Below are 27466 nucleotides of genomic sequence, written 5' to 3'. Positions count from 1 at the left end.
CACCCCCCCCCCCCCCAAGCCGGGGAGAGGGGGCCGCATGGGACTGATGAGGGACGGGGCCAGGTGCCGTGGCATGGCAAGGCCGCAGCTCCAGGCTTCGCGGCTGCTCCCCAATTTGCCCCCCCCCCAGGACACATTGACACAGTGGCATTGTGCAGTGAACAATGGCCCACCGGGGGGGGGTGGGGGGGAGGAGCCTGGCGCTGGGTACTCACACCCCAGGGAGTACGAGTGGGGCTGAGTACACACCAGGATGGGGCCCCCCCCCCACCACCCTCTGGCCCCAGTAATGCTGCAATCACTAGTGATGGGCTGGGTTGGCTGGTGCCTGCCCCTGGGTTCTGGGACACATGGGGGCCATAGTGCCTGGCAAGCGTAGCTGGAGGAGCCGGGGCGGGGGGGTTGTCAGTTCCCCAGGTTTCTGCTGCGCCCCCCCCCATGTGCCTTCTAAGTGTACCCCCTAATGCCATTGTGTGTTCTCATCATCACCCCACGCACACTCACCCTAAACAGACCCCCCCCCCATAGACGACCCATACATGCTGCGTGTGTGTGGGGGGGCAACAACCCCAGAACCGCTCAAGTCATACCCCACCATCCCCATCCCCAGAAAGCAGCAGCCCCCTCCCCTGCAGGTCCCATCTGGTCCTCTCCCTGCCCGGCACAGCTGCTTCGCTGGGAGGTGGCCCCCGGCCACACCATGTGATGAATAATCGGGGGGGACATGTGACAGTCCCCCCCCCACACATATGCCCCTCCACACTTCACCTCTGCTCCCTCACATGTGTTCCAGCATCTTTGGCTGAACTGAGCAACCTGACCACTGCCCTCCACCCTGGCCTATGCCAGGGGCCTGCCTGGTTTGCCTTGGTCCTGCTCACAGGCTGCAAGACCTGCACGCCTGGGGCTCCTCCTCTCCTCACATCAAGGTGCCCTGTCGTCAGTTAGGCCTGGGGCCCGCCAGCCACAACCCCAGCAGCACTATGATGTGGTGCCCACGGGGCGACCCTCCAACACACACACACTCGGGGCCCAGGCAGGAATGAGGGTGTCAGCAGACGCACCCATCTGAGTACCAGGGTCTGGCTTACACTCCAGTGTGGCGACTGGGGCAGTTTCCTGTCTCCAGGCTGGCGGTTCAGGCTCTCTGCAGACTCAGACAGCTGTGGCTCCATCGGCTGTACCTGGGTCACAGCTCCATGCTTTGTTTCACATCCATAAGGCCTGGAAACGCACTAGCTGAGAGGCCCTAGTCAGGATGCTCCTTCGTCTGGCCCTGGGCATGGCGCCTTGAGCCCCTACTGCCTGGCACCATTACGCCGTGTGGCCCCGGCTGTGTGAGGGACCCGAGTGCGTCGAGCAGGCACCTGGGGCAAAGCCAAATGCTAGTTTATAAGCCACCCTTTTACCGGCCAAACGTAATCGCCGTGGCATCTGCTCGTCGTCAGGGCGATTAGCCCTGGCTGAAGTTTTGCGCCCATTAGTGCCTGGGTCTAAGTGGCCGGGCCACTGGTGGTGAAGGCCTGAGGGCTAGCGAGGGCTGGACTCTGGAAAGCCCCAGCCCAGCTCAGCTGCTCGCCTGCTTCCCCACAGCAGCATCGGGGGTCCAGCATCAGGGTGTGCGCCTCCTGCCTGGCCCCGGCCCAGTGCGGCCCAGCCCTCGCCGATGATGTGGGCAGCCAGGAGGCCGCTGAGTAGCCAACGGGGCCGTGCTGTGAACACCCGTGTCCTCGGCCCGGCCCTGAGCCTCCCGGCCCAGACCCCGTCTCTGTGCGGGGTGACTGGGGCCCAGCGTCACAAAGCTGTTCAGGGCCGGAGTCAACGCTCAGAGCCCAGGACGCACCTTCCCAGCCGGCTCAGCCCCTTCGAACACAGCTCCTGCCACCCGTGTCGGTAACGTGGTTAAAAGAGCGACCGGTACAACGAGGTGCCGGCCAGGGCGTGCCGCGTAGGGCGAGGAAACCACGCTCTGTGCGCTGGGGGCTGACGTGCGGTTCCTTGCTGGGGGCAGCACTGTAAGCGTCCCGCTACCAGGTCTGTGTGACTGCGTAACAAGACCGTTACCCACGTCAGCCCTGGCCATCGCTGGGGTGGGCATGGCAGCTCAGCATGAGCAGCGAGCGGCCTTGCCAGCCGCCGGCTGGAGGAGGGGACGGGGGCGTCCAGCCTCCTGGGGTCTGTTCGCCTCGGCCACGGATTTGCTGCGTCACCGTGAGCAGATCACTTTACCGCGCTGTGCCTTGGGGCCCCAGCTATGGCGTGGGGGCCAGTGCGAGGGTGTGAGGCTTGTTTCACTGCAAGGAGAACGGCAAGGCTCAGTCGAGAAGAGCTGCAGCCAGGCAAAGGCCTTTTACACATAGTAGCGGGCCCAAGCTGAGCCTGGGACCCCCACACAGAAGGTCGCTTCAGGCCCATTGTGGCTGCCTCGCTCCGAGCACGCAGGCTTCTGGGCAAAGCCAGTTTGTACTGAAGGGCGCAGCTGGAAAAAGTCACCTCTGACTTTGGCTTTACTGGGGGCACTAAATCACCAGCTCTGCTTTAGCCCGGGCACTGGTGCACTGCATCCTCCAGCACTGGCAGGCCGGGCACAGCTGGGCCACAGCTGACGCTGCTCTCAGGGGGGTCACAATGATTGTTCATCTCCTCCCCTTTGTTAAAATGGTGGAGTAATGAAAAGAGACATTGCTTCTCCCTTGTTCTCAGTCACCCTTTAGTAATTCCTTCCCTGAGGACCTGGGAGGAAATTTGGAGCCGAGCACTTGTGCTGTGATTTGGAAACAGATTGGTTCTGCGACTCAAAGAAGGAGCAGGCTTAGTGCTGGGGCCATCCAACAGCGTGAAGAGCTGCTGCTTGTCTGGGGTTCAAAATGAGGCGAAGGTGAGCGATGCTCAGACCCACCACTGCCAAGCTGGTTACATTTGTTGCCAGCTTTTTTTTGCCTTTAAAAAAATTAAAAGCTATTCCTTTATTAACAGGCAGCAACGGAGTTAAAAGTTCTCACTGCATTGCCCCCCCTCCCCCATTCCCACTTAGCAGAGTGGAAGTGGAACCCCCACATCTCCTGGGTGTGGGGTTCTGGCCCATCAAGTGGCACCAAGACCACTTAGAGAGAGATTAATGAGTCTGCCCTACAGCCTAAGGGCCATGTGGTGTTTCGCGCATGCACTAAGGGCCAGAGGCCCCAGGTTTGATCCCACCTGCCGACGACTGGGAGTCTGGTGTCATTACAGAAGGATGAAGAATAGTATGTATAGAAGCAAAAGCACCGAGGCTGCTGTGTTAATCACAGGGTTGTCATGTGCCATGCTATTTACCATGTGGTCATTAGCGCTAGGTTGTAGGGTAACTGACGATTAACTAAGCCCCTGTCTACACACACAAGGGGTGTTGATTCTACCAACCCAGGTTGGAAACTCATAGTTAAATGGGTACAGTGTCCAGCGCAAATTCATTACAGGGTTAGTGATCTTCCTACATGGGGGCCAGCCTCGCCCCACCCTCCCTTGAGCAAGCAAACACAGGTGCAGAGACAGGCTTTGCACTGCCTGAGAGCAAGGGCTGTGACTCTGAAGAGGAGCAGGCGGGGAGTGGCACTTTACAGCTTTGGCCCCATAAATGGCACTTCATATGACCGATAGCGTTGTACTCTATTGTGTGACCCCTCCAAGAGGTAGCATGTGCTAGAGAAGAGACCCAGCACTCTTGTTCTGAGCCGCAGACCCGCGGTAAGCAATAACATGACCAGACCTGAAGCATATTCAGACACATGCAGGGTTAGTAAGGCAGACAAGCCACAGCTGCTCTCACATCATGCACTTCTAACTGCTGTGCCTGGTAACTCATATTCACCCTAATCAAGCTGGCTAGAAGAGCGTGTGCTTGGGTGGGTAAACTCCTCTGGTGATTTTGCCAAGCTGTCTGTGTTTGCAGAGTAGGTGCGTTTTCACTGTCCAGGAGTTTCTCAATATTCAGGAAGCCAGACGTTGCAGGAGGAAGGCTGTGAATAGCTGAGCCCAGGGCTGATATTTACATGTATGTTGTCAGCCTGTGATGCAGCAATACCTTGTGTAACTTGGATTTTATTCTGTGCTGCTCACTGAACGACGGACACGTTACACTAGAAAGTACAGACTGGTCTTAGCGCCGCTGAAGGCCCTAGGCTAAGTGCAACTGTCGCAATTCTGCTGGACATGGAGCTTAGGCTGTGTCGAGATCCCCGGGAAATCTGCACCCCTTCCTGCAGGCTCTGTTCCACAAGGCCTGCCTCTTGTGGGGGACCGATGGGGATTCGCTGGCAAGGCAGGAGGTGGGTTTGGGCAGTGGCTAACGGCGCCACAGGATTAAAGCCCATGTACTAATACCCCTGTCCTCTCTCTCGCATACGGCAAGGCGTTCAGTACACAGCAGCTGTCCTAGAGACTGAAACAACCAGTTCTCTGCAGCGCTTTGTGCCCCCCTCTGGAATTGCTGGGTCAGGACCAAACACATGTCCTCAGCTAAAGAGCTGGAGCACACCATTCACACCCCAGCTAGGGCCTGCAAGACCCTCACTTCCTGCCCTCCTGATTAACCCGTTAGGCCGCACCACACAAGCCAATCACTAAATGCCTGGCGGTAGGAAGAAGCTTCCCCAGCGTGCAGGATATCCCACCTTCGTCTGCTGCTGCTGCAGGCTGTCGGCAGAGCCAGGACACTGGGCTAGATCCACCCCTAGTGATTCCTCCGCGACGGAGGAATCTGGGAGAGACCGGACAGGACCCGGAGCGCTTGGGGGTGCTGTGCACGGCCGTCAGAGAGCACTCTGCCAGCATGGGCTGGAAAGCTGCAGGCTTTACCTGGTGAAAAGCAGCTCACCGCTGCTAAGGAAGGACAATGGTCTAATGAGGCTCATTATCTCTGCCATTTATAATCAGCCACACACACAGGGGCAATAACAACTGCCATGAATATATTTTATTATAGACCTGACTCAGGACTCTCAGGCGGTTAAACAGAGTGGCGATGGTACGTAGGACACCATTTTTTCATTTACCCAACAGCCGCATATCAGCTACTTTTTAATCACAGTAAGAAAGAACCAAACCCTTATCAAACCTTTTCACCCAGGCCATCAGCTGTGCTGTGGAAAATGGACACAGAGTATTTTACATTTGCACCTTTATTCTAGCACAAAAGGTTAACTGAAGAGCTAGTAAAAAAGAACACACTAGTCCACACTCTGTGTGGTTCTAAGATGAGAACAGCAGAAAAGCTTTTAGCACTGGGAAGAACCAAGAGAAGGCTTTAAAGCTCATCTGGATTCAATTTTGGTCCAGGAGTAACCCAGTGTTAATGCAGCTTTGTAATTTCATCAGCACAAATCAGTCTTTACAAAGTCTCGTTTGGCTTTTATTCTAAATGAGGCCAGGCTGGAGATGGCGTCTCCTCGCCCTGCATTAGACACAGAAATAGGTCACCGAGTGATGGTCCCTTTTGTAGGTACAGCAAATAACAATGCAATGCTCATGAACACTGTGCAAACATTGACACGGTCAGTATCAAATGAGGCGCTGTCCCTATCCCACAGGGCGACGCACCCAGGACGTGAGGGCAGGCAGTGTTATGTGCCGTTGCACTGAATCGGCATACATTGCATGTACATAGGGGCTTTCGCTGCTCGAACTCATTCAGCCTCACAGTGGGAGGAGGGTAAATATTATTAGCCCCATTTTACAGGTAGGGAGACTGTGGCATGGAGGAGCGACATGCCTTGCCCAACTCATGTAGCCATGTCAGTGTCTGAGTTGGGAGCAGAACCCTGGTGCCCTGGTTTAACCACTAGACTGCACTTCCTCCCTGAGGTGAGGTGCGTTGGAATGTTCCTGGAACAGCTGGAGTGTGGTGCGGAAGCCTAGCGCACAATGGGGTGGACACACCTTTGCACGGGGCATTGGTACACACACTTCACTAGCTGCTTCTCCCACCACTGAAAAGGCAGTGCTGCCCCCAGCAGACAGAGACGAGCGGCCTAGTCCTCGGGGATCGGCGTGTTGCAGTTCCCATGGTAGATTCTGACTTGGCCCTCGCACCTGAAGTACTGATCAAACACGTCGCTGTACCCATGCTCCCTCCACCAGGAGCAGAGCTGCCGGTTCCAGGTGCAGTTCAGCACATGGAACAGCTCGGGGTGCTCCATGCCAATCATGGTGAAGAAGTCCTGGTCCCCCAGGTGGCCCTTGAAGTGGTACTTCTCCGTGAGCTGCCGCACCATGTCTGGCTCCAGCAACTGGTTGTAGAGTTGAGACTGGCGCATGGCTTCCAGGTCCAGCAGCATGACCCCGCTGTTAAAGCCAGGCAGTCCGTCAGGAGGGGGTTCACCCACCTTGGTCTGGGGGTTCTCACGGCGGAACTGCCAGAACGTGTGCCTGGAGAAGGGAGAAAAGCACAACATGGGGGCGTTACAGGCCACGGGCAGATGGCTCCAACAGCAACCAGGTTTGGGCTGAGCACAAGCCTCGCAAGAAGCACTAACTCCACCAGCTACAAAAATGCTCTCTGTACCCCAGGGAAACTCGCTCACCCTCAGCATTGCCCCTGCAGGACTGAGATAAAAGTCCACCCCGGGACCCATTCCTTGCAAGCCCACACTTCTCCAGGCTCCAGGTGTTCCGGGTGGACAAGGAATGCAAGCCTGAGCTCACACCTGCCTCAGGGACTCCTAGATTTAAGACCAGAAGGGATTATGGGACTGGAAAGGACCTCAAGAAGTCATCAAGTCCAGCCCCCTGCAGTGAGCAGGGCCAAGTAAATCTGGACCATCCCAGTGACGGGGATTCCACAACCTGCTTCGGAAGCCTGTTCCAGAGCTTAACCACCCTGAGAGTTAGGTTAGATATTAGAAAAATCTTTCTAAATCAGCCTGGCTGCAGATTAATCCCATTACTGCTTGTCCTACCTTCAGTGGACATGGAGAGCAATTGATCCCTGACCTCTTTATAACAGCCCTTAATAGATTTAAAGAGTGGCCATTGTGGTCATTTTGTCTGACCTCCTGCATAACACAAGCCAGAAAACCTCACCCAGTAATTCCTGGGTCAAGCCCCTAATGTTTGGCTAAGATAGAGCAGGGCTTTTGGGAAGACATGCAGTCTTCATTTAAAAATGGCAAGTGCTGGAGAATCCACCCCAACTCTTGGTAAATGATGCCAACCATTAATTACCCTCCCACCGTTTAAAAATGTGCCTCTTATTTGTGGTTTGAATTTATCTAGTCTCAACTTCCAACCATGGAATCATATTAAGCCTTTTTCTGATCAGTTACAGAGCCCTCTGCTATCAGAAACTCCTACCCAGGTAGAGCTCGCCCTTCTGTTGGGTAAACTGGTCTTTAATCCCTTAACATGGGCTGCACCGATTTCTGTAGTGTGCTGTTTTTATCAGGAAGTTATGCAGGCCTCAGTCAACACAGTGACCTCTATCAGCTACACTTGTGATCTCCTCACAAACAGGACGACGGGGTGGTGTGACAAGTCCTGCTTCCCACAGAGCCCCCCATGCTGATGGGCATTCATTCTGTTACCATCTTTTCATGCTGTATTGCCGGCATCCCCCATCAGCCTTCCCAGGGGTTTGCGGGGATCAGCATCAGGCTCCCCAGTTTCCTGGGTCACCCTGCTTGGTCCCCTGGGAAGGATCTGCTGGTGCAGAAAAAGGCTTGGAAGATTAATGGGCTGCATTGCAGGGGTGCTGCCGACTGAGAGGTCAAAGGCCTTGACAGCTACTGGCTAACCCAGCCCCCGAGCCGCTGTGCAATGTGTGCTGCCGATGGGGCACTCAGGGACACAGGGTTCAGCTCCCCTGCAAAGGCAAATTCTAGAAGACAAGCGGAATAAAAACAGTGAAACAAAGTGGGCCAGATTCTGCTTGTAGGCCCTCTGGCGTCAGTCTGCAGTGACTCCATTCCCGCCCGTATCACTGGGGTCACAAGCTCTCCCACTACAGGAAGGGGCTGGGAATTAAAGCCAACCCCCGGTGCCTCCCAAGAAAGGATGGAAAAGAGGCCAGACGAGCTCCCTGCAGAGCAACACTCAAACCCTTCTCAGCCCTGCCACCATTTCTCAAGGTCCCGTGAACACTGTTCACACGGAGCCCGTCAAAGCTCCATCCCAGACAAAGCCTCCCCGCGGCAGGGGTGACGGCAGGAAGAGTCACAACGGGGCTTTGGGCAGGGCCGCAGGGTTACCCAGACACAACGCTCCTGTGAAAGACGCACACAGGAGTCTGAGTGGCTACAGAAGAAGCCCCACGCAGCTCCTTCCCCAGCAGTGACGCCGTCAGTCCCTCTGCCCTGCGAACCCCCTGACTTCTCCGGTACAACAGAGCGCTCGCGGGAGAGCTCTCTGATGTGTTGGCTCCTGGCGCTCGCGTCCGAGTGCAGAGACCTGCACGGGAACCCCACACAACCCCGAGCAGCTGCGAACAATAGCCGTGGTTCAGCTGTGCGTGCAGCAGGAACAGGCTCCTGACTCGCAGAGGAAACGCAGATCAAGTTGCTCTTGTGTCCTGTCTGCAGGGGCCCTGCGATGCCAGGACTGTGGCAGGACTAGGTGAGCCAGCAGTCCGGCTTCTTCCTCTCATTTTGGACAGGCATGAGACAAATACAAGGGTGGGACTGTGCGGTCCATACACAGCACTGGTCACTTTGGACACACCCTGCGTTCTTTGGGCACCGAAACTCCCCCTGGAGTCACACTGTACTTGCACAGTGGGTTGAGTTTGCTGCAGTCAGTGCGGCTGCCCCAGTTCAGGCCACCTTCCTTCATTCCAGGGCATCCTGATGCACTTTGCAAACTTTTCACCACTGACATGCAGCCACCTCTGGGGTGGAATGTGGTAGCTCCGTAAGAGCACTCACCCATTTCAAAGCATTACACCATGTCCAATGGCAGCTGCATGGGGATTTCAGGAAAGCTGCTGGAATCTGACCAAGACACCATGACTAAAGCCACTGCGCTCACTGGGGGGTTTTAATGATCACCATCAGGCAGGTCCTCGGCTTTACATCTTGGCGGAAAGACAGTGCCTCCAGGAGCCTGGGGCTCCCTGGAACAGCACTGAGGGCTGACTCAGCAGAGCACTGAAACACCACGCCCACGGCCTGAAGTACCATTGTGATCTCTGGGGGCCTTTCACGCAGGCAGAAAATCAGAGCTCGCCTGCAGATAAAAGCTTTGTATACCCACGTGGGAGGGGAATAAGCTGGGCTGGCAGGAGCCCTGCATCCACACCAGGCAGAACTATTGCAGTGAACATCACACCATTGATCCAGATGGTGTAAGTGGTTAAAACCAGGCTTTGGTCTGGCCCTGCTTAGCTCACAGGACTGGTGAGCATCACAGCACAAAGCAGCCCTTCTGTTCCTCCAGTCAGTCTCTGTCCTCTCTCTGGGTGCCCACAAACACTGGTTTCATGGGGGCAGGGTCCCAGCATCCTGTCCTTGGGAGGATACTGCACCCCCCTTGCGTGGACTGGGGTCCACCCACAGCCCTGCACGAGGGGGGAATGGCAGCAGTGCATAACCATCCTGCTGAGGCTTAGCGGGCTTGGTTCTGATCTAACTGCACTGCCTCCTGACTGACCCTCGGATCAGCGAGCCCAGACGCAGACCCCTGAGGGACTGGATGCTGTCTGCTGGTGCCTAGTCACCGCCTCGTTGCTCTTTCAGCCCGTGGTGCAGTGCAGGCTAGACGCTAAGACCCCACTCACCAATCTGCTAGTCCAGGGGTGGGCAAACTACAGCCCATGGGCCGGATCCGGCCCGCAAGCCACACCACATAGCTCAGCCCCGCTCCGGCCGGGGTGCTGGGTCGGGGGCCGCACCACCCTTGAGGTAAGTGCCGCTCAGAGCCTGCACCCCCTGAGCCTCTCCCCATGCCCCAACCCCCTTGACCCAGCTCTGATCCCACTCCTGCTCTCCAAAGCCAGACCGGAGCACCCTCCTGCATCCCAAACCTCTCATCCCCAGCCCCACCCAAAGCCCGTACCCCCAACCAGAATCTGCACCCCTTCCTGTACCTGTCCCAGCCCTGATCCCCCTCCCACCCTCCAAACGCCTTGGTCCCAGCCCAGAGCACCCTCCTACACCCCAAACTCCTCATCTCCAGCACCAGCCCAAAGCCAACCCCCCAACCCCCGTTTTGTGAGCATTCATGGCCCGCCATACAATTTCTATTCCCCGATGTGGCCCTCAGGCCAAAAAGTCCCCCCGCCCCGTGCTAGTCCCTCTGAATGAGAGAGGTGGTCACTGCCGTTCAGGGCAGGTTTTGCAGCTCCCCCGCAGAACAGCCGCAATGGGAACAGGCCCAGCTCCCCCTCTTCAAAACATGACCACCACCTCAGAGCCACAGTAACCAAGAGTGCTGGCAGGCGTGGCAGCCCCCCGCTCGTCTAGATCTGCTCCTCTCCCGCACCGGAAGCAGGCTCCAGGCAGCTGCAGCAAGCACAGGAACTCACTCAGACACAGCGGGTCACACACAACCCAAACTTGCTGATGAAGGCTGTTTGCAACATCGGGCAGGCGTGTCCGAGCCAAGAGAGGCCTCCGGCTCAGAGTGTGGCAGGATATGTTCAAATGTGCACACCAGCAGCGGTGTGGTGGTGTGTTTAAATGTTCCAAGTTCCTATGCACTGCTCTGAATCTACGCATCCATGCCCGGACCGCTCCAATAATCCTCCACGACCCTTGTGCAGCCAGTGAACCGGGCTGAACGGCAGCATTTACAGCCCATTGTGCACGGGTGTCATGACTGTGCAAGCAGCAAGGCAGCGGAGAATCAGGCCCATTGTTAGCAATGTAGAGAGAGAGAGCTGGTCAGAGCACAGGACTGGGAGCCAGGACCCAGTGGGTTCCCAGCTCTGTACCTGGCCCTCTGTGACCCCAGGACACTCACATGCAGCCAGACCTTTCCCAACACTCGGGTCTCACAATGTCTGGGTGCACAACTTGAGCCTCCAAAGATGAGACAACTGAATCCAGTAGGTGCTTTTGGACACAGCAGAGTGAATGGCTCTGTGCCTCGGTTTCCCCAGCTGCAAGTGTAATGTCCATCTCACAGGGGAACTGTGGCACAGGCTGATTAGAAGGCGTCTTGTGGCTGAAGGTTGCTAGACAGTAGAGACACGCTCTCCAATCCAATTTGGACATAACACTTAGGGTCTGTAAAAACAGGCTTTTTAAAACAGCTGACAAAATCCCTAAGAGCAGCAGAAATGTTCTGCGAAGCTCAAAACAACTCCCACAGAAACAGATTTATTAAACCAGATGAACACCCCTGCAGCGTTTGCAGCCCAAGCCTGGTGGACAGACAGCGAAACTGACAGCAGTCGCACTGACAAGTTCGTTTTCCAGCCACCACGCTGAGTAAAAGCGAAGGGTGAGAGACACTAATCCACACGGCACTGCCACCAGCCCTGTGCTTGGTGGCTGGTTCCCCCGGCACCTGGCAGCCCAGCAGAAGGTGGTGCTGACAGCCGGAGCACACAACTATGGTGCGTGGGGACAGGCCTTGCTTAGATCCAGAGGAAGGGTTGGGGGGAAGCTGTTTTTCATTGCTTTAGGATTCATTGCTCCAAGCACATCACATTCACGGCTCAGGGTTCTAGGGGGCTCAGCAGACCCCCCGAAGGTGAGTTTGCTGGGTGGCTGGAAGCTGTCCCTCAGCAGTTGGGAGAACCGTCACCAGGCAAACCAGAGCAGCAGGGAAGCCACAAGACACACACAAACCAGCTCATGGCTCTGAAAAGCTGTCCCGTGCCCTGAGCTCTGGCTCCATTTGTGCGGTGGGGCGGGAAGGCTCTCAGCTCCAAATGCCACCCTAGCCAGAAGGGATGGCAGAGGAGGTGGAGCCCTGGAGAAGTCCTGCTGATTTTCTGCCAGGTCCCAGCAGTGAGGCACTTTCCACAGGACACATCAACGGCCCTGCAGCACCTCTGGACGTGCCCTTGGTAGGAAAGCAACGGAAGCCGGGCTGCGTTAACCTGCGCTCTGCACACATGCGCCCAAGACACGGGGCCGGCACTGCAGAAACCCCAGTTAACGGTTCTTGCAGCTCCAGGGGAGACACTGCAGTGGCCTCAGGAGTCTGAGGGGAGGGCAGCCGCCAGGGTCCACACCAGCGCAGCTCGACCTGCCACTCTCCCAACACGCTGGTGCTCATAACAGTGGGGCTGACTCAGGGCTGCGTCGCACACAAGGACGGCCAGGCTGGGTCAGACCACAGCTCCATCCAGCCCAGTATCCCGTCTTCCAACAGTGGGCCAGCTGCCCCAGAGGGAATGAACAGAACAGGGAATCATCGAGCGATCCATCCCCTGTCACCCATTCCCAGCTTCTGGCCAACAGAGACGAGGGACGCCCAGAGCATGAGGCATCCCTGACCATCTTGTTAATAACCATTGATGGACCTATCCTCCATTAACTTATCTAATTCTCTTTCGAGCTCAGTTATACTTTTGGCCTTCACAACATCCTCTGGCGAGGAGTTCCACAGGTGGACTGTGCGTTGTGTGAAGAAATACTTCCTTTTGTGTGTTTTAAACCTGCTGCCTGTTCATTTCATTGGGTGACCCCTAGGTCATGTGTTATCTGAAGGAGTAAATAACACTTCCTGATTCACTTTCTCCACACCAGTCATGATTTTATAGACCTCAATCATATCCCCCCTTAGTCGTCTCTTTCCCAAGCTGAAATCTCCTTCCCTCTCCCCTGCCTGGGTGTGGCCAGCACCCGGACCAGGGCTTTACACTGCATCCACCTTCCGGCTCGCAGATGAACACGAGTGCAGCGGGAACACTCTGCACCACAACTCACCAGCGCTGCCTCCCTCATGCACGGCAAAGCCCTAACCGGGCCGGGGTCTCATCCGAGTCCCTCGTTCAACCAGGCATTGGGAAAGCAAAAGTCCTGCGTCTCCTGGGACGGAAGAAATGAGACAGCCATCCACCACCTGCCTGGTGGTTCCACAGCCCAAGTTTTGCACCCTCCCAGAGCCCTCCCACGCCCACTGGCAGGAGGGGTGTCCGTGTAGAACCACGGAGAGCGGTGGCGTCGAACGGGAGCCAAAGCCCAAGGCCAGAGTGACCAGGCATTCTCGGTAGGAAACGTTCTCCTGGCAGAAAACATGGCTTTGTCAAAACCATGTCGACTGGGACAATACTCTTCAGCTTTCTGATCAGCTGAATCAAACCGAGAATGTCAGTTCCAAACATTGAGCCCATTTCTTTGCAAGTGGAAAGGCAAAATTTTCCATCTAGGCGTTTCTAATGTGAAACTTGGGAATTTTTGTTTTGTGAATATTTCTGATACTTTGGCCTTTCCTTCCAATGTGGAAGTGAAAGCCATTTTGAAATGTGGCCATTACCCATGGAAGGAAAACTCCATTTTCTGACAGTTCTACCCAAACCCTTGTCTGGGATTTCGGAGGCAGAAGAATGGAAGTGATGATGTGTGTGTCGGGGCGGGGGGCAGTGCATGGTCTGCTCAGCGAAGGCGCATGGGGCAGTCGGTACGGTCTGATGATCAGTGCAATCCAAAGTGCTGGGAAGAGAGAAAAGAATCAGACCTTTCTCCATCAGGCTCTGTGGCTAGCACAGAAATCTCTCAGACAGGACCACGCAGGCCACAGTGATCACAGAATCATAGAATCTCAGGAGGTCATCTAGTCCAACCCCCTGCTCAAAGCAGGACCAATCCCCAATTTTTGCCCCAGATCCCTAAATGGCCCCCTCAAGGATTGAACTCACAACCCTGGGTTTAGCAGGCCAATGCTCAAACCACGGAGCTATCCCTCCCCCCAGACTGATGTCAGTCTGTCTGTGAGTGCCAATGAACCAAGCAAATACCAGGTGTGAGACAGCATCGCATCATCTACGTTGCACTTACAGGAGAAAGAAAATAACAAAACTACACAGAGTTAGAGATAGCCCAAGATGCAAAGACTGGATCCAGAACCAAGCTTCCCCAGCGTGCAGGGTTTGATTCAGCCCTTGGTAGATACAGACCTGCACCCCAAAGCTTGGCTCCGGAGCGACACTTCCTCAATGTTCAGGGCCTCTGGATCAGGGCTGGGGCTCCAGCCCATCTCTATATATTACCTGATCCAGCTTCTCTTCTGAGCGCTCAAGCATTATAATGAAAATAATCAGCTTCCACCCACGGAAATGAGAGAAAATAACGTAGAGCAGAGGAAGGGACAGAGCCAGACGCCAAGAGGGGAAAGGGACGGCGGCACCTCGGAAGCGATGGGACTGATCCTTTGTTTCACATTTTTATTTTAAAGAAGCGTGCTGCACCCTCGATAGCCGAGGGGTAGCCCAGAGCGACTGTCGAAGAGCTGGATTATAACCCCTGAAAACAGGATTATAACCCCTGTCGCTGTAACAGGAACATTGACACAGCCGCAACCCAGAGCGCCACTCATCCCTCGACTGCGCCATCCACCAGCGTAGGCTGGGCTCCAGCCCCAGCTCGACCAGGCAGAAAAGCAGATTTACTTTAAATGACTAAATCAGTTTTAGAGCAGCATCGTTCCCCAGGGGATTAGCGTGCAGCCGCTAATCCAAGTAAATGCAGACGCAGTAAGGGGAAGAGAACAATACCCTGCTTTTTGGTGGACAAACAAACAGCAATTGTTTAGTCCCGAGCCAAAGCCTGGAGGAGGAAGTGTTACTTTCCCTTGTCCTGTATGTACTAGGTCGAATCACAGTGCGTGTGCGCGCACGTGTAACTGCACTGTTCACAAGGGAATAAATCCCAGCGCAGCTCTTCAGAGACACAGGGACCCGGTGTCAGCTGCCAAAGGCACAGAGTCCATGAGGGTGAGAACAGTTCAGTGGCAAGGGAGCGGACAGCTCCAGGAGCGAGTAACAGCATGGACAGCTTTTAACCTTTCAGGTGCAGGTTCAAATCCAACCAACAACAGCTGCTTTGGAGTGGTCTGGCGTCCCACTGGCGTGGTCTCTCGTGCAGATCTCACCGTCACTGACCATTCTGCCAAATCGCTCCTTTAATTGTGGCATTTTGGTTCTCTCTAGCTAGGAGTATGGGAAGAGGGAGCCCAGCCAAAGGGAGCGCCCCATGGAGGTTGGGGGGGGGGGGGAGGATGAGATCAAGAGAGATGGAAGAGGTCGATTTTCTTTAAAGGAAACCAGAGTGGGCGAAACAACCAAGCGCCAAATCTATGTGATCTAATGGTCGTGTACTGACAAAAAAATATAAGTGGTTAAACTAACCCAAACTAAACTCCATATTCCCCAAACGAGAAGTGGGTAAAGTCAGCTACCCGAGTTTACACTCAGTGAGGACAAACATTACCCAGTGTTTGAGTGTCGGAGAGAATCTGCAGGAGAAATTCCCCTCCCTCCTGCACCCAAATTTGTGCAGAGTCTGGGAGGAAAATTCTACAGGATTTGGTAAAATTCCCCACCGATTCCCAGGGGTTCAAGAGGCGGCCTAGCCAGGCTGCTGTCCGGAAAGTAAAGTGCACCCCACAGGCAGTTCCATCGTGCATTCAGCGTCTGATCCGGATCCCTATTTTGGGTGGTTCAGGGCAGCCAGTTCCCTGTGTGGGGTAACTCTTTGCAGAATCAGGCTCAAGCTCCCAGAGCTCCGGAGAGGCACTGACATACCCAGATACACACAGGCCCTGCAGGGCAGGCGGTGCAGTTCCCCCATGGCATGGGTCTAGCGTGGACGCACAGTTGCTAATGCTCTGGGAGCATGTTTGCTATGCTCCTGGCATAGCTACCGGCAGGCTGGAATTAAACCGTTAATTCGTCCTGGTGATTCCCAGAGCACAGAGGCAGGCTGGAGTCCATGTGTCTGTTGTGTGGTTACTAACTAAAAGAGCCTGGGACTGCTCCGGGAGGATACACTGTCACAACTAGTGTTCCCCTTGGCGCCCGAGGGCTGCTGATTTCTCTGATCAGCAGGAGCTACTAAACACAGCTGCCTGGCAGATGCTCCGGCTGTGGCTTTTCATCCCTAAACTCCTTGGAACCTTTTCCTGCTCTTCCTGCAAACAGAAACTTCAGCATTTGGGAAGGAAATCCAGGTGGGTGCTTCATACTCCTCAATACGACAGCAAAGTAAAACAAAACACAAACGGCATGCCACCTAAACCGACCACTGCACTGAAATCCACGTGGGCAAATGACCCTGAACAGCAGAGTTCGCACTACAGCGAAAGCCCAGCTGTCCCCCAGGCCTGCGGGTTGGGCAGAGTTCTGTTTCTCTGGGCTGCAACTTTCCATACCTGATAACCATGCACATCAGCTTTCCATGGGAAGACCAGGCCAAAGTCCCAGCTCCTCACCCTCCCCAGACTCCAGCCAGGCTGTGCACGGCCTGGTATTTTTCTCCACTAACCCCAGGGCCAGCTGTGATTTTTCCAGCACGCTCATTCCAACGTGCTTTGGTTTTGCTTTAAAAGCAACAGGTGCTTTCTGATGGCGGGGGTGGTGGTGGTGGGGGAACAAATGGAAAAGTTTTATGTTTCGAGAGGCGACGGAATAAGCAGGAGCGCCAAAACAATGGAACACACCAGGGGTGTAGAATACACAGATCACAGGCAAATCAGGAAGAAATGAAATGTGGAGCCGAGAGGCCAGGCGAAGGGGACCAGGTGCCTGAGCCAGGCACTTCAGGGGGAAGAAGAAGGACATGGAAAGGAACAAAGGAAACAGCCATGAGAATCCACCCGTGTGGCCCGTCTGGGTCCCATGCAGCTCTGCGGCTCCTCAGCATCGCACCCTCTGCGCACAGCCCCGGGCGAGCCAAGGTCTCTGCAGCCTGCTCTGCGCCCTGCAGGAGTGCGCCCCTGTGGCCGCACAGGACTTTAGCTCAAGGCCCAGCAGTGCTTTCGGAGGCTCTCAGGATCGCTCGCAGGAGTGCTGGGTAGGCCCGAGGTGGTTTCCTTCTGCTCAGTGGGACTGAGGTAGATGGGGTTGGGCATGTGACACCTGTGAAAACGCCATCAGCATTGTGCTCATGGAGCGCTGTGACAAGCTGTATTCACAGCCCCTGCGCTCTGCGGCAAACTGGACCCCCACGTCCCAGCACGAGACGCTGGATTCTGCATTGCTCTGGAATTAAATACGAGGAGAAGCAGAGGATTCGAGCTGTGGCTCCTGGGCCAGAGTCTGATGTTGAAGTCAGCTTAGCTTATGCTCTCCTCCATGTTCAGCTCTCAGCGTCGTGAGATCTTCACACTGCCCGGCAAGCGGCACTGGGGGAAGCTGGAGGCTGGGCAGGCCGGAGAGCCCAGGTCTTGCCTGAGGGAGGCTGCGAGCCTGCACTCGCCGGGGGAAGATCTGACTCCCGGATGCCCCGTTCCTCTGCTTGGGACAGACAGAGATGAGCACAGGATCAGGCCCTAAAGCAGAGAGCCCACATAGATGGGACACGCCAGGGCCTGAGAGCCCCCGCGAGGGGCTACGGAGAGCCCTATACCATTGTGGGAGACGGCCTTCTTGGCGGTGCGGGTTAGGGTTTGTGCAGCTGCTATTGCAGGCCTCAGAGACCCGCAGGCTCCTGCTGCCACGACGGCAACACGGTCGCCTGGCAGCACGGGTTAGGGAGGGGAACCCAGACGCTCACACGAGCAGCAGGATATGCATGGCCAGCCATTCCCACCCCGTGTCCAGGCGCCAGGAAACCTCCCCACAAGCACATGGCCCTGATGTACCCAGCAAGCAAGTGGCATGGTCCCAGGGCATCTCATTGAGAGGTGACTACTTCAAGGGACGGACGCTCGCTGGCCATTCGGTCCTGTGAGTTCATGCCTGCTGGACGGGACGGCCCCAGCTGGGTCCCCGCTCCGCTCACTCTCCGGTCGGTAACACTGCAGTGCTCCCACTGGGGGGGCTGCTGCCAGGCTTACCGCTTACCCTGGCCACTGCAGTGTTAGCCCTTCCCCTCAGGCCAGACCAAATCTCCTCACCACCTGCTCGGGAGACTCTGGTATTCATGGGATAAGCAAAGGGGAACCAAAGCTAACAGTGAGAACTTACCGGGGGCCCTGGGGACCCCAGAGTCCTCCCGCATGGTTACAGATAGGGCAGACAGGAGCTGTGTCCTGGCCAGGCAGAAGCTGCCTTTAGTGTGCACTTGGGAATGCAGGGAAAGCCCCAGTCTCCCCGGTACGCTGTAATCCAACAAACGTGCTATCTGCAGCTCACGGCTTTGTGACATCGGCTGTGCCAGGAGCCAGGGAAGGGGCCAGAGGAGAATCTCACATGGGGCTCCGGGGCACGGCCTGAATGGGGATGCTTTGATAGTGGGGAGGAAAGGAGTACTTGTGGCACCTTAGAGACTAACCAGTTTATTTGAGCATATTTCCGCTGAATGCATCCGATGAAGTGAGCTGTCGCTCACGAAAGCTTATGCTCAAATAAACTGGTTAGTCTCTAAGGAGCCACAAGTCCTCCTTTCCTTTTTGCGAATACAGACTAACACGGCTGCTACTCTGGAACTTGATAGTGGGGGCGTCTGTTCACAAACCCCTCTGCGGACAGAGGATGGAGCCACACTTTTGCAGCCAGATGCCATCGCACCAAAGGCTTGTCACACCAGGGGTACGTCCGCTTTAAAGTCACCCCCAACCTTAAACCGAATTAACTTCCTGGTGCAGACAGGCCCTCTCTGCCCACCGGCCGTGAGCCAACAGCACTGAAATCAAAGGGAGACACAAACCCCTCACCCCCCCCACCCCCCTAGAGCTGGGCCAGGCCTCGGTGTCTCCACCCCTCGGGTGCCTGCAGGGGCCACAGAGCCCCGGCCTGCACTACCCTGCAACACCAGCACATCCCATTGTTACTGGGACGGGGCGGGCGCTATGGGGACCAGCAGCAGCCGGAAATTGTTGCTCCAAACTCCCCCTGCTGGCAAGGCCCCCGGGGACAGACTCTGGCCATGGTACATCGGTAGTGAGAGGAGGGCAAAAGCTGAGCCATGAACGGCCCTTCTCCCGGCCTGTGTGAAACTCTGCCGTCTGCGCCGTCTGCTGCATCCAGTGGTCTCCCCCACGCTAGGCTGCGTTACGTCAGCCCAGGGTCTGGCCTCTGGCGTTAACGGCGTGACACACCCTCCCGTCGCGGAGTGACACCCTGCCCTGTGACCGCTCCAGCTCTCTCGGCCACCCAGGAGCCCCCGGCAAAGGCAGGACGACAGACCTCACTAGCCCTGCTCTCTCCCCAGGCTGACAAGCAGCAGGAAGTTGCTCTGTGGAGAAGAGAAACTTTCAGCCTTTCATTAAACTTCAAGCCTGATCATGGCGTAGCTTCATTAGCCTCCACGGTCCCTTTCAAAAGGGGAAAAAGGCTCCAGACAAAGCCAGGGCAAGAGAGCAGCCCAGGGGCCTTGACCCCAAAACAAAACATGGTCAAGTTTTTCACTTGTGTTGTTAATGACTCTGCAGCCTTGCGCCCCCTTGGCTGAGGGCTACCCCTTGCAGAGGGGCTCTGCTGTGAGCAACTGTTTATAAACAGAGCGTCCATGTGCTAGGAAACATCTGGAGAATAGCACTTCCCAGCATTCAAAGCACACAGCCCAGGAAAGCTAGATAAAAAATTCCACAAGGACTTCCCCTGCCGGCTGAGCACTGGGCACACAGTTGCTGGCCTGGCTTCCTCTGATGTTTCCTTTAACGCTCAGTGCTGCTGCCTGGCCAGCTCAGATGACTGTCCTACCTCAGAGCTATCTGCCTTAGAAATAAACAACCTACCAGTGCTTGGCAGACCGACGATCCTGGCATACAGCAGGGCTTCAAGGCAGGGCTGTAATAATATGTTCTAAAATAGCTTCTTGTTAAATCACCAAGAATATTCTCAAAGGTGAAAATAGATATTTCCATGTATTGTATATGTTTGTATATGTCTATCTGTCTCTCTCTCTCACCCACCCCCCCCCCCCCCGCCCCAGATCTGCATCTCCTATGCACCCAGAATCCCTCCTACTTTCACGGGTTTGCCATGACGAGATGACAAGAGCCATGGTACAATAATTGCTTAGGACCTGCTCCCATTCAAGTCAACAAGAGATTTGCTACGTGCTACAAATGAGGAAGTGCTGTGCCTTTAATAGATCCCAAGGCCAGAAGGGACGATTGTAATCATATAGTCCAGAGGTTCGCAAACTTCATTGCACCATGACCCCCTTCTGACAACAAAAATTACTACACGACTGCCAGAGGGGGGATCAAAGCCTGAGACATCTGAGCCCCACTGCTTTGGGAGGAGGAGAAGGGGGGGCCAAAGACGAAGCCCAAGGTCTTCAGCCCTGCTGCCCAGAGCTGAAGCCCTCAGGCTTGGACTCCAGGCTTGGGCCCCAGGCCCCAGCAAGTCTAACACCAGCCCTGGCGACCCCATTAAAATGGGGTCGCAACCCACTTTGGGGTCGCAACCTACAGTTTGAGAACTGATCTCGTCTGACCTGATCTTGTCTGACCACTGATCTTGTCTGACCTCCTGTACAGCGCAGGCAGAGAACTGCCCCACAAGAATCCCTAGAACAGAGCTTTCCGAAAACCACCCAATTGCCAGTGACGGAGAATCTACCACGACCCTTGGTCAGTTGTTCCCATGGTCAGTAACTCTCTTTCTCAAAAATGTATACCTTATTTCCATTCTAAACTTGTCTACCTTCAATTTCCAGCCACTAGATCATGCTAGGCCTACCTCTGCTAGCCTGAAGAGCCCATTATCAAACAGCTGTTCCCCATGTAGGTACTGACAGATTGTGACCAAGTCACCCCTTAACCTTCTCTTTGTTAAGCTAAATAGATTGAACTCTTTGACTCTGTCACTCTAAGGCAGGTTTTCTAATCCTGTAATCATTCTCATGGCTCTTCTCTGAACTGTCTCCAATTTATCAACATCCTCCTTGAACTGTGGACACTGAACTGGACACAGGATTCCAGCCGTCATCACACCAATGCTAAATACAGAGGGAAAATAACCTCCCTACTCCCATTTATCCATCCCAGGACCATATTCACTCTTTTGGCCACAGTGTCACACGGGGAGTCCGTGTTCAGCTGATTATCTACCACCACCGCCAAATCTTTTTCAGAGTCCCTGCTTCCCAGGAAAGAGTCCTCCAGCCTGTAAACATGACCTGCATTCTTTGTTCCCAGACATATACATTTACAATTAGCCATAGCAAAACACATAGTATTAGTTTTCGCCTAGTTAACCAAGCGATCCAGATTGTTCTGTATCAGAATTGTCCTCTGTATTATTTAACATTCACCCAATTTTTGTATCACCTGCAAACTTTATCAGGGATGATTTTGTTTTCCTCCAGGTCATTGATAAAGATGTTCTATACTGTAGGGCCAAGAACTGATCCCAGCAGGGCCCTACTGGAAACACACCCACTCAATGTCAATTCCCCGTTTACTGTTACATTTGGAGACAATCAGTTAGCCAGTTTTCAATCCATTTATTGTCTGCCAGGTTAATTTTATATCATTCTAGTTTTTTTAAATGCAATTTTATTCAGTACCAAGTCAAATGCCTCACAAACACCTAAATATATTACATCAGTCCTATTACCTTTATTAACCACATTTATAATCTCAACAAAAATGATATCAAGTTAGTGTGACAAGATCTATTTTTCTAAAAAGCCGTGTTGATTGGCATTAATTCTATTACTCTCCTTTAATCCTTTATTAATGGAGTCCTGTGTCAGCCACTCGACTATCTTCTCTGGGATCCATGTCAGGCAAGATGATGGGCACGCAGGGCAAAAGGAGCAGCCCCCAGCTCTGGGGATCTGGGCTGTGAGGGCAAGTATCGCCTGGCAGTGCCACTCGATCGCTCGGGGTGATAGCGTTTTACAAGGAGTGGCTGGTGCCTGGTGAGCAGGACATGTGTGAAGACTTTCACAGGAACAGAGAGCAGAGTTCCTGGACTAACGCTCCTGCAGTCAGTGTGTGGGCCTTTCCCCTGACAGCGGGAGAAAGATCTGGCCTTCCACTCCACCAGTGCCAGCCCAGTAGCCCAAGCCCTGACCAAACACTGGTGTCATGCTACACTTCTGGCCCTGGGGCGCACTGAGGCGTTGGGGAGCCAGGCTGGGCGAGCAGGCCAGATGTGCTTTCTCTCTCCTCTCGTTAGGACGTCTGCAGCTCCATGGGGTAGGCATGGTTTCAAACTTGGATCAAAACGCGTCTCCCCTTGGGTCCAGGTGCGTGAATGTGCCTACAAGTGTCACTGGCTCAGGGACCCATCACTTCTCTCCTCCCTTCCTGCACCCCGGAGCCACCGCCCGCAGCAGAGAGCAGGGCATCAGTCTCTGTGCCCCAGGGGACCACTGAGGGCTGGTCTGTGGGATGTGGACACTTGCCCAGACATCCACGTTTTACAAAGGCACCAGGAAAGGCAACAATTCTGGTCACTGTTGGCTGGATTCGAGCTGATGTCTGCAGTCAGTGAATCCGTTGCTGACTGAGGATCTGCCATGACTCCACCTTCTCCAGGACTAATGACATGAGCAAAGAGGTTCGGACTCACGGGCGAAGGGCTAGGGCAGCCCAAAGGGCTGAGAAAGAACACCAGGAACCGTTGATGGGGAGTGAACAGCAGCTGGGGAAAGTGGGACTTTGCTGAATGATGACCGTGGCCCTACCAGATGAGGAAAGGGGCTGGGAAGCTGACAGGACTCCCTGGAGCTGAAGAGACATTCTGGACAGCTGTGAAAAACACATGGCCCTAGAGGAAGACAGCTTATTAGGAGTTTGTTGCCTGCAGTTGCCTGAGATTCAGCTACAGCATAACAGGTTCACAACAAAACCTGGCTGGCTGCTTGGATGTCTTGTAAAGTTCTCGTCAAACCGTCAAGAAATTATTTTACTACCCAAAACTTCCAGGGAATCTGAGTGCTAGAAACTTGCATTCCTGCAATCTGGCCCAGACACCACCCAAACCTGGGTATCTGGCTTGCCGTAAGCCCCGTGCCTGCACAATGGGAGAGAAGATATAGGCAGCTCCCTCCTGCAGAGCCCCCTTTGGCCACGTGTCTGGCCTCCAGCGGCAGCTTGGTAACACTGCGCAGTGCAGGGCTGGGTCTGTGCGTGGATGGAAGCTCCTGCAGCTGGTGACTCAGTGAGGGGCACTCAGCGTCAACGCCGAGCCAGCTCTTAGCCTCATGGTAGCGGTGCTGGACTGCTGGACAGGACAGCTTTGGGATGCAGTGTCAGACTGAGGGGCTGGCCGCTGGGGCCATTAGCGGTAAGGGGGCCCCAGGGCCCCATGTCTACGGGCTGAGACAAGACCCAGATCTGATGGGATTATTTACGGGTTCAATAACATAGCCCGGGGTGCGTGGTTAGAGGAACGGGCACATGCTCTTCCAGAGTCTTGGAGGCCCTGGACTTCTGCTTTATTCCTCACAAAGCACACAAGGCATCCGGGCTGAACGGACAGCTGCGTCTGGAAGGAAGGGTTTCCCTGCTCCCTGCACTCCAGACGGTAAAAGAAAAGAACCAGAGGCCAGGAGAGGTTGGAGACAAACACCAACTGCGCGTCCTTTAGGCTGGGGCTCCAGCCAGCTTGCCTCTCCAGGGTTGGGCAGCCCAGCTTGCTTCTCCACTACCAACTCTCAGCGAAACAAGGAAGCTTTTCGACATGCCTCCTCCTGGGGGGAGCACTAGCACCAGTCCACCCCACCCCACCAGCTGGGATCCATTTCCCTGTTTACATTCCCAAGCTTGTTCAAAAGCAAACTCTGTCAATTGACAATTGGAGATTAGGGGGGTTTGGCATTTCAGCTCGGAGCCAGTCACCGCACCGCCAAAGCTCTCCAGAGTCCCTGGCTGACTGCTCCGGGCGGTGAGCCAAGGGAACACAGCAACAACCAATGTTTTAGGCTGCAGGAAGCCTTAGTGCGGGGCTCTGTCCCCTGCACTCTGGTCCTTGAGGCGGTTAAGGCAGTCTCCTCTCTTCCCTTAGGATCAGTGCAAGGAACATGAGACCCATCTACTGCGCACACCCGGACAGCCCCGTGCAGTAGCACCCACAGCCCCCCCATTTCAGCTAAGGCCTCCCCCAGGGCCGCATCCTTTTCCTCACCTCCTTGGGCTGCTGCTCTTCAGTCCCCGTCCTCCACTCTCTCCCTGCTCCAGCACTATGCCGCAAGCGCGGTACATTAATCCATCCTGTCGAGAATCCTGCTGCCCTGGCCCACCGCCGCCGCGCGTGCCACGGAGGGTGCCTACTGCCAAGCTGGCAGGATGCCATTCCCGAGACAGTGCCTCGCTGTCGTTAGCAGCGTCCGCGAGGGCAGGGGCACACGGGTTGAGGCAGGCCCGCACGCTCCTTGTGACGACGCCGGGCACCTTAGAGGAGAAATCCCAGAGCCCAGAGAGGATGAAAACCCTCTCCTGCTCCCTGAAAGCAATGTCACCTCGTCTGAGCTGCCAGCCCGTGCTCTGAGAGCTGAGGCCGGGAGAGGCAAGGGTGGAGGGGCAGGAACCTCAGGTGGTGGCTGGCAGCAGACACTGTCTGTTACCGGCTATCAATGGGTCCTGACCATGGGCCAAATGCATCCCTGGGGCGAGTCTCCTGAAACCCGTGGGATTCACCAGGCGTGGCTTTGGCCCAAGGGCCCTAAAGGTCTAAAGCCCAGCGCCATGCTCCAAGTACCATGCCACAGCTCTTCTCCGCAGTGCAGCCTGCCGGGTCCCGGGGGCTGTACCGAGCACCTGGCATGACTCTGGGGACAGTCTTACAGCATCGCTACCTGATCATCCAGCTCTCCCAGAGAGCCACATGGAGCACAGCCCACTGTATAGGCCCCCACAGTTATTTCATATCTAGCTGCATGAGACGGTGTAACAGACCCACCCGGACCCTCTTCCCATTTGCATTAATTCAGAACCAAACAGAACTGAGCTGCAGAATGTCAGGCCCCAGGGCTAAGAACGTTCTTTCAGGTTCCCTGGTGCCACGAGGGAGACACACCTCCAACAGCCTGGTGCTGAGCCGAGCTCTCTCATGCTGCTCCGGCACCTCTCCTCTGGAGATTTTGGAGTGTGCGCCAGCCCTAAGTAACCCCCTCACATCCCCAAATACCTTCGTCCCTTGGTCACAGACTTGTTGGTGTCTATTGTTGGATATTTACTACTAACTGGGCAGTCCCCACCAGCTCTGAGCATGGGATGAGCAAGGCCTGGCTTGTAAACATTCCCAACTGGTTCAAACAAAATAACATCCTCTTATTCCCCCACCCAGACACACTAGCCAGGGTGCCAACCATCACAGCACTCACCCCCCGCCCCCAAAAGCAGACACGCGAGGACCCCCCAAGCAGAACACACGAAGCTCTGAGCCCTGCGAAGTACATCTGCTTCGCACCCAGTGCCGATGGCGAGCCGAGAAGCGATGCATGCCCTCGCCATGCGCTGCACCCCGGCAGTCCCATGGGACGCCCCCACACACACCCGGCACAACCTGAGAGCACGGATATCGAGCACAGAACCACCAGCACCAGCTCATTTCGATCAAAAGTGCCGCATCCGGACGACACAGATATAAACAGATATAGAAGGGCAACAAAAAATGATTAGGGGTCTAGAACACATGACTTATGAGGAGAGGCTGAGGGAGCTGGGATTGTTTAGCCTGCAGAAGAGAAGATTGAGGGGGGATTTGATAACTGCTTTCAACTACCTGAAAGGGGGTTCCAAAGAGGATGGCTCTAGACTGTTCTCAATGGTAGCAGATGACAGAACGAGGAGTAATGGTCTCAAGTTGCAGTGGGGGAGGTTTAGATTGGATATTAGGAAAAACTTTTTCACTAAGAGGGTGGTGAAACACTGGAATGCGTTGCCTAGGGAGGTGGTGGAATCTCCTTCCTTGGAACTTTTTAAGGTCAGGCTTGACAAAGCCCTGGCTGGGATGATTTAACTGGGAATTGGTCCTGCTTCGAGCAGGGGGTTGGACTAGATGACCTTCAGGGGTCCCTTCCAATCCTGATATTCTATGATTCTATGAAACCGCTCCCCATCTGCATATAAGCGGTGAGCAGGGCCACGCCCAGTGCACAGCGACAGACAGCCCACTTGGACCCCTGCCCGCCCACGGTCCTCCAGCAGCGCTCCCACCTGTCCTGCCTCCTCTGGCATGCAACAGGTGCTGTCTGCACGGCCAGGACGAGCACCATCTGGATCCACGGCCCAGCATAGCCAGGCACTGGAGGTGGGGAGGAGCAGAGTAAATTGGTTTGCCCCATCCCTATTCCACCGCTCAGGGGGGTAGACACCTTGCGGCTCACCACAGCTCCAGGATACGTCCCCCTCCCACGGCACGTGCGTGGAGATGGATGAGCTGGGGCAGCCAGTGCTGCAGGGAAGGTCCCATGCAGTGTTCGTTTCACTGTAGCCCCACTTCGTTCCCTCGTAGCTTCTGGGGGGAGGGAAAAGCTCCTCTGAGGCTGTAACTGTCCACTCGGGCCAATCTGCCCCGCACGGCCGCCTGTGTCACTAATGCCGTCCACACACAGCCACTCCCTTTGCTCAGGACCACGCCGGAGCGCTCGGCTGACCCCTGCAGGTGAGGCCCCTGCGGCTGGTCCACGGTGAAGGGACCACCACAGAACTATTGTTTCTGAGCGTGCTCAGTGGTCCCTGCAGCTGCGCCCCGGGAAGCACGGGCTGCATGTTCCCGCCCGGGCTGACAGAGCAGGCATGGGGCTGCAGCGGGGGCAGGCCGCACAGGGACATGGTGCATTCCTGCCAGAGTGCACACGCACAGCTGGACTCAGAGCCCACTGTGGTCAATGGAAATACTCCCGCTGACTTCGGTGGGCTTTGGGTGAGGCCCCAACACAACGAAGTCTACCCTGACCACCTCTGCCTCCAGGCCAGAGCCAGGGGAGACGCGGAGGGATGGACAGGTCCAGGTTCATGCAGAAGAGGGAGCAACACGCCCCGTTTTCCCAAGGCAAATGTGAATAATTCTGGGCAGCTTTTACCAAGGGGCTATGATTTCCGAGTGGCTCCAGGGCCTTGTCAGATCAAAGACTCTTTCAATGTGATTGCAAAGGGCACTTTGACCGACACTGATTCCATTGCAGGTCTTCAAGGCTTGGTATTTCCTTTGTGCGGGGGTTAGCCCTCATCAGGTCTTGTGTGCACAAAGATGAAGGCTCTGGCCTTCACCAGCTCTGTCAAGAGCAGGCTGAGCTCCCATAGAGAAGTGCAGGGGGTGGGCATAGACTTCCAACTTCAGACAGGGACTGTCTGTTTGGTTAGTGACAACACCCTGCCCTCCGGGTGCTGCCAGGCCTGCACAATCCACATCCTTTCCCCTCAGCAAGATCACATCACAGTTGCCTCAGCCGTGTGCGCTGCAAGCCACAGCGCCATCAAGAGCTGGCTACGCACAAAGCGTCTTCCCAGGCAAGAGCCGTTGCTGGTTCCACTGGGT

At 55.4% G+C, this 27466-nt stretch overlaps 1 protein-coding gene across 3 annotated transcripts in view; it reads right to left on the bottom strand.

The window, feature by feature from the left end:
- Positions 1 to 4939: 4939 nt before the first annotated feature.
- XXYLT1 (xyloside xylosyltransferase 1) overlaps positions 4940 to 27466 on the bottom strand; it is a 103895-nt gene continuing 81368 nt past the window's right edge. For all 3 annotated transcript variants that reach the window (XM_077826198.1, XM_077826196.1, XM_077826197.1), the window contains exon 4: positions 4940 to 6405. In XM_077826198.1, the coding sequence (XP_077682324.1) occupies positions 6009 to 6405 (397 nt within the window). In that variant the 3' untranslated portion in view covers positions 4940 to 6008. The remainder of the gene's footprint in view (positions 6406 to 27466) is intronic.

Source organism: Eretmochelys imbricata, chromosome 9 (genome assembly GCF_965152235.1).
Source record: "Eretmochelys imbricata isolate rEreImb1 chromosome 9, rEreImb1.hap1, whole genome shotgun sequence".
NCBI classification, from domain to species: Eukaryota; Metazoa; Chordata; order Testudines; family Cheloniidae; genus Eretmochelys; species Eretmochelys imbricata.
This window is presented reverse-complemented; position numbering and strand designations above follow the sequence as displayed.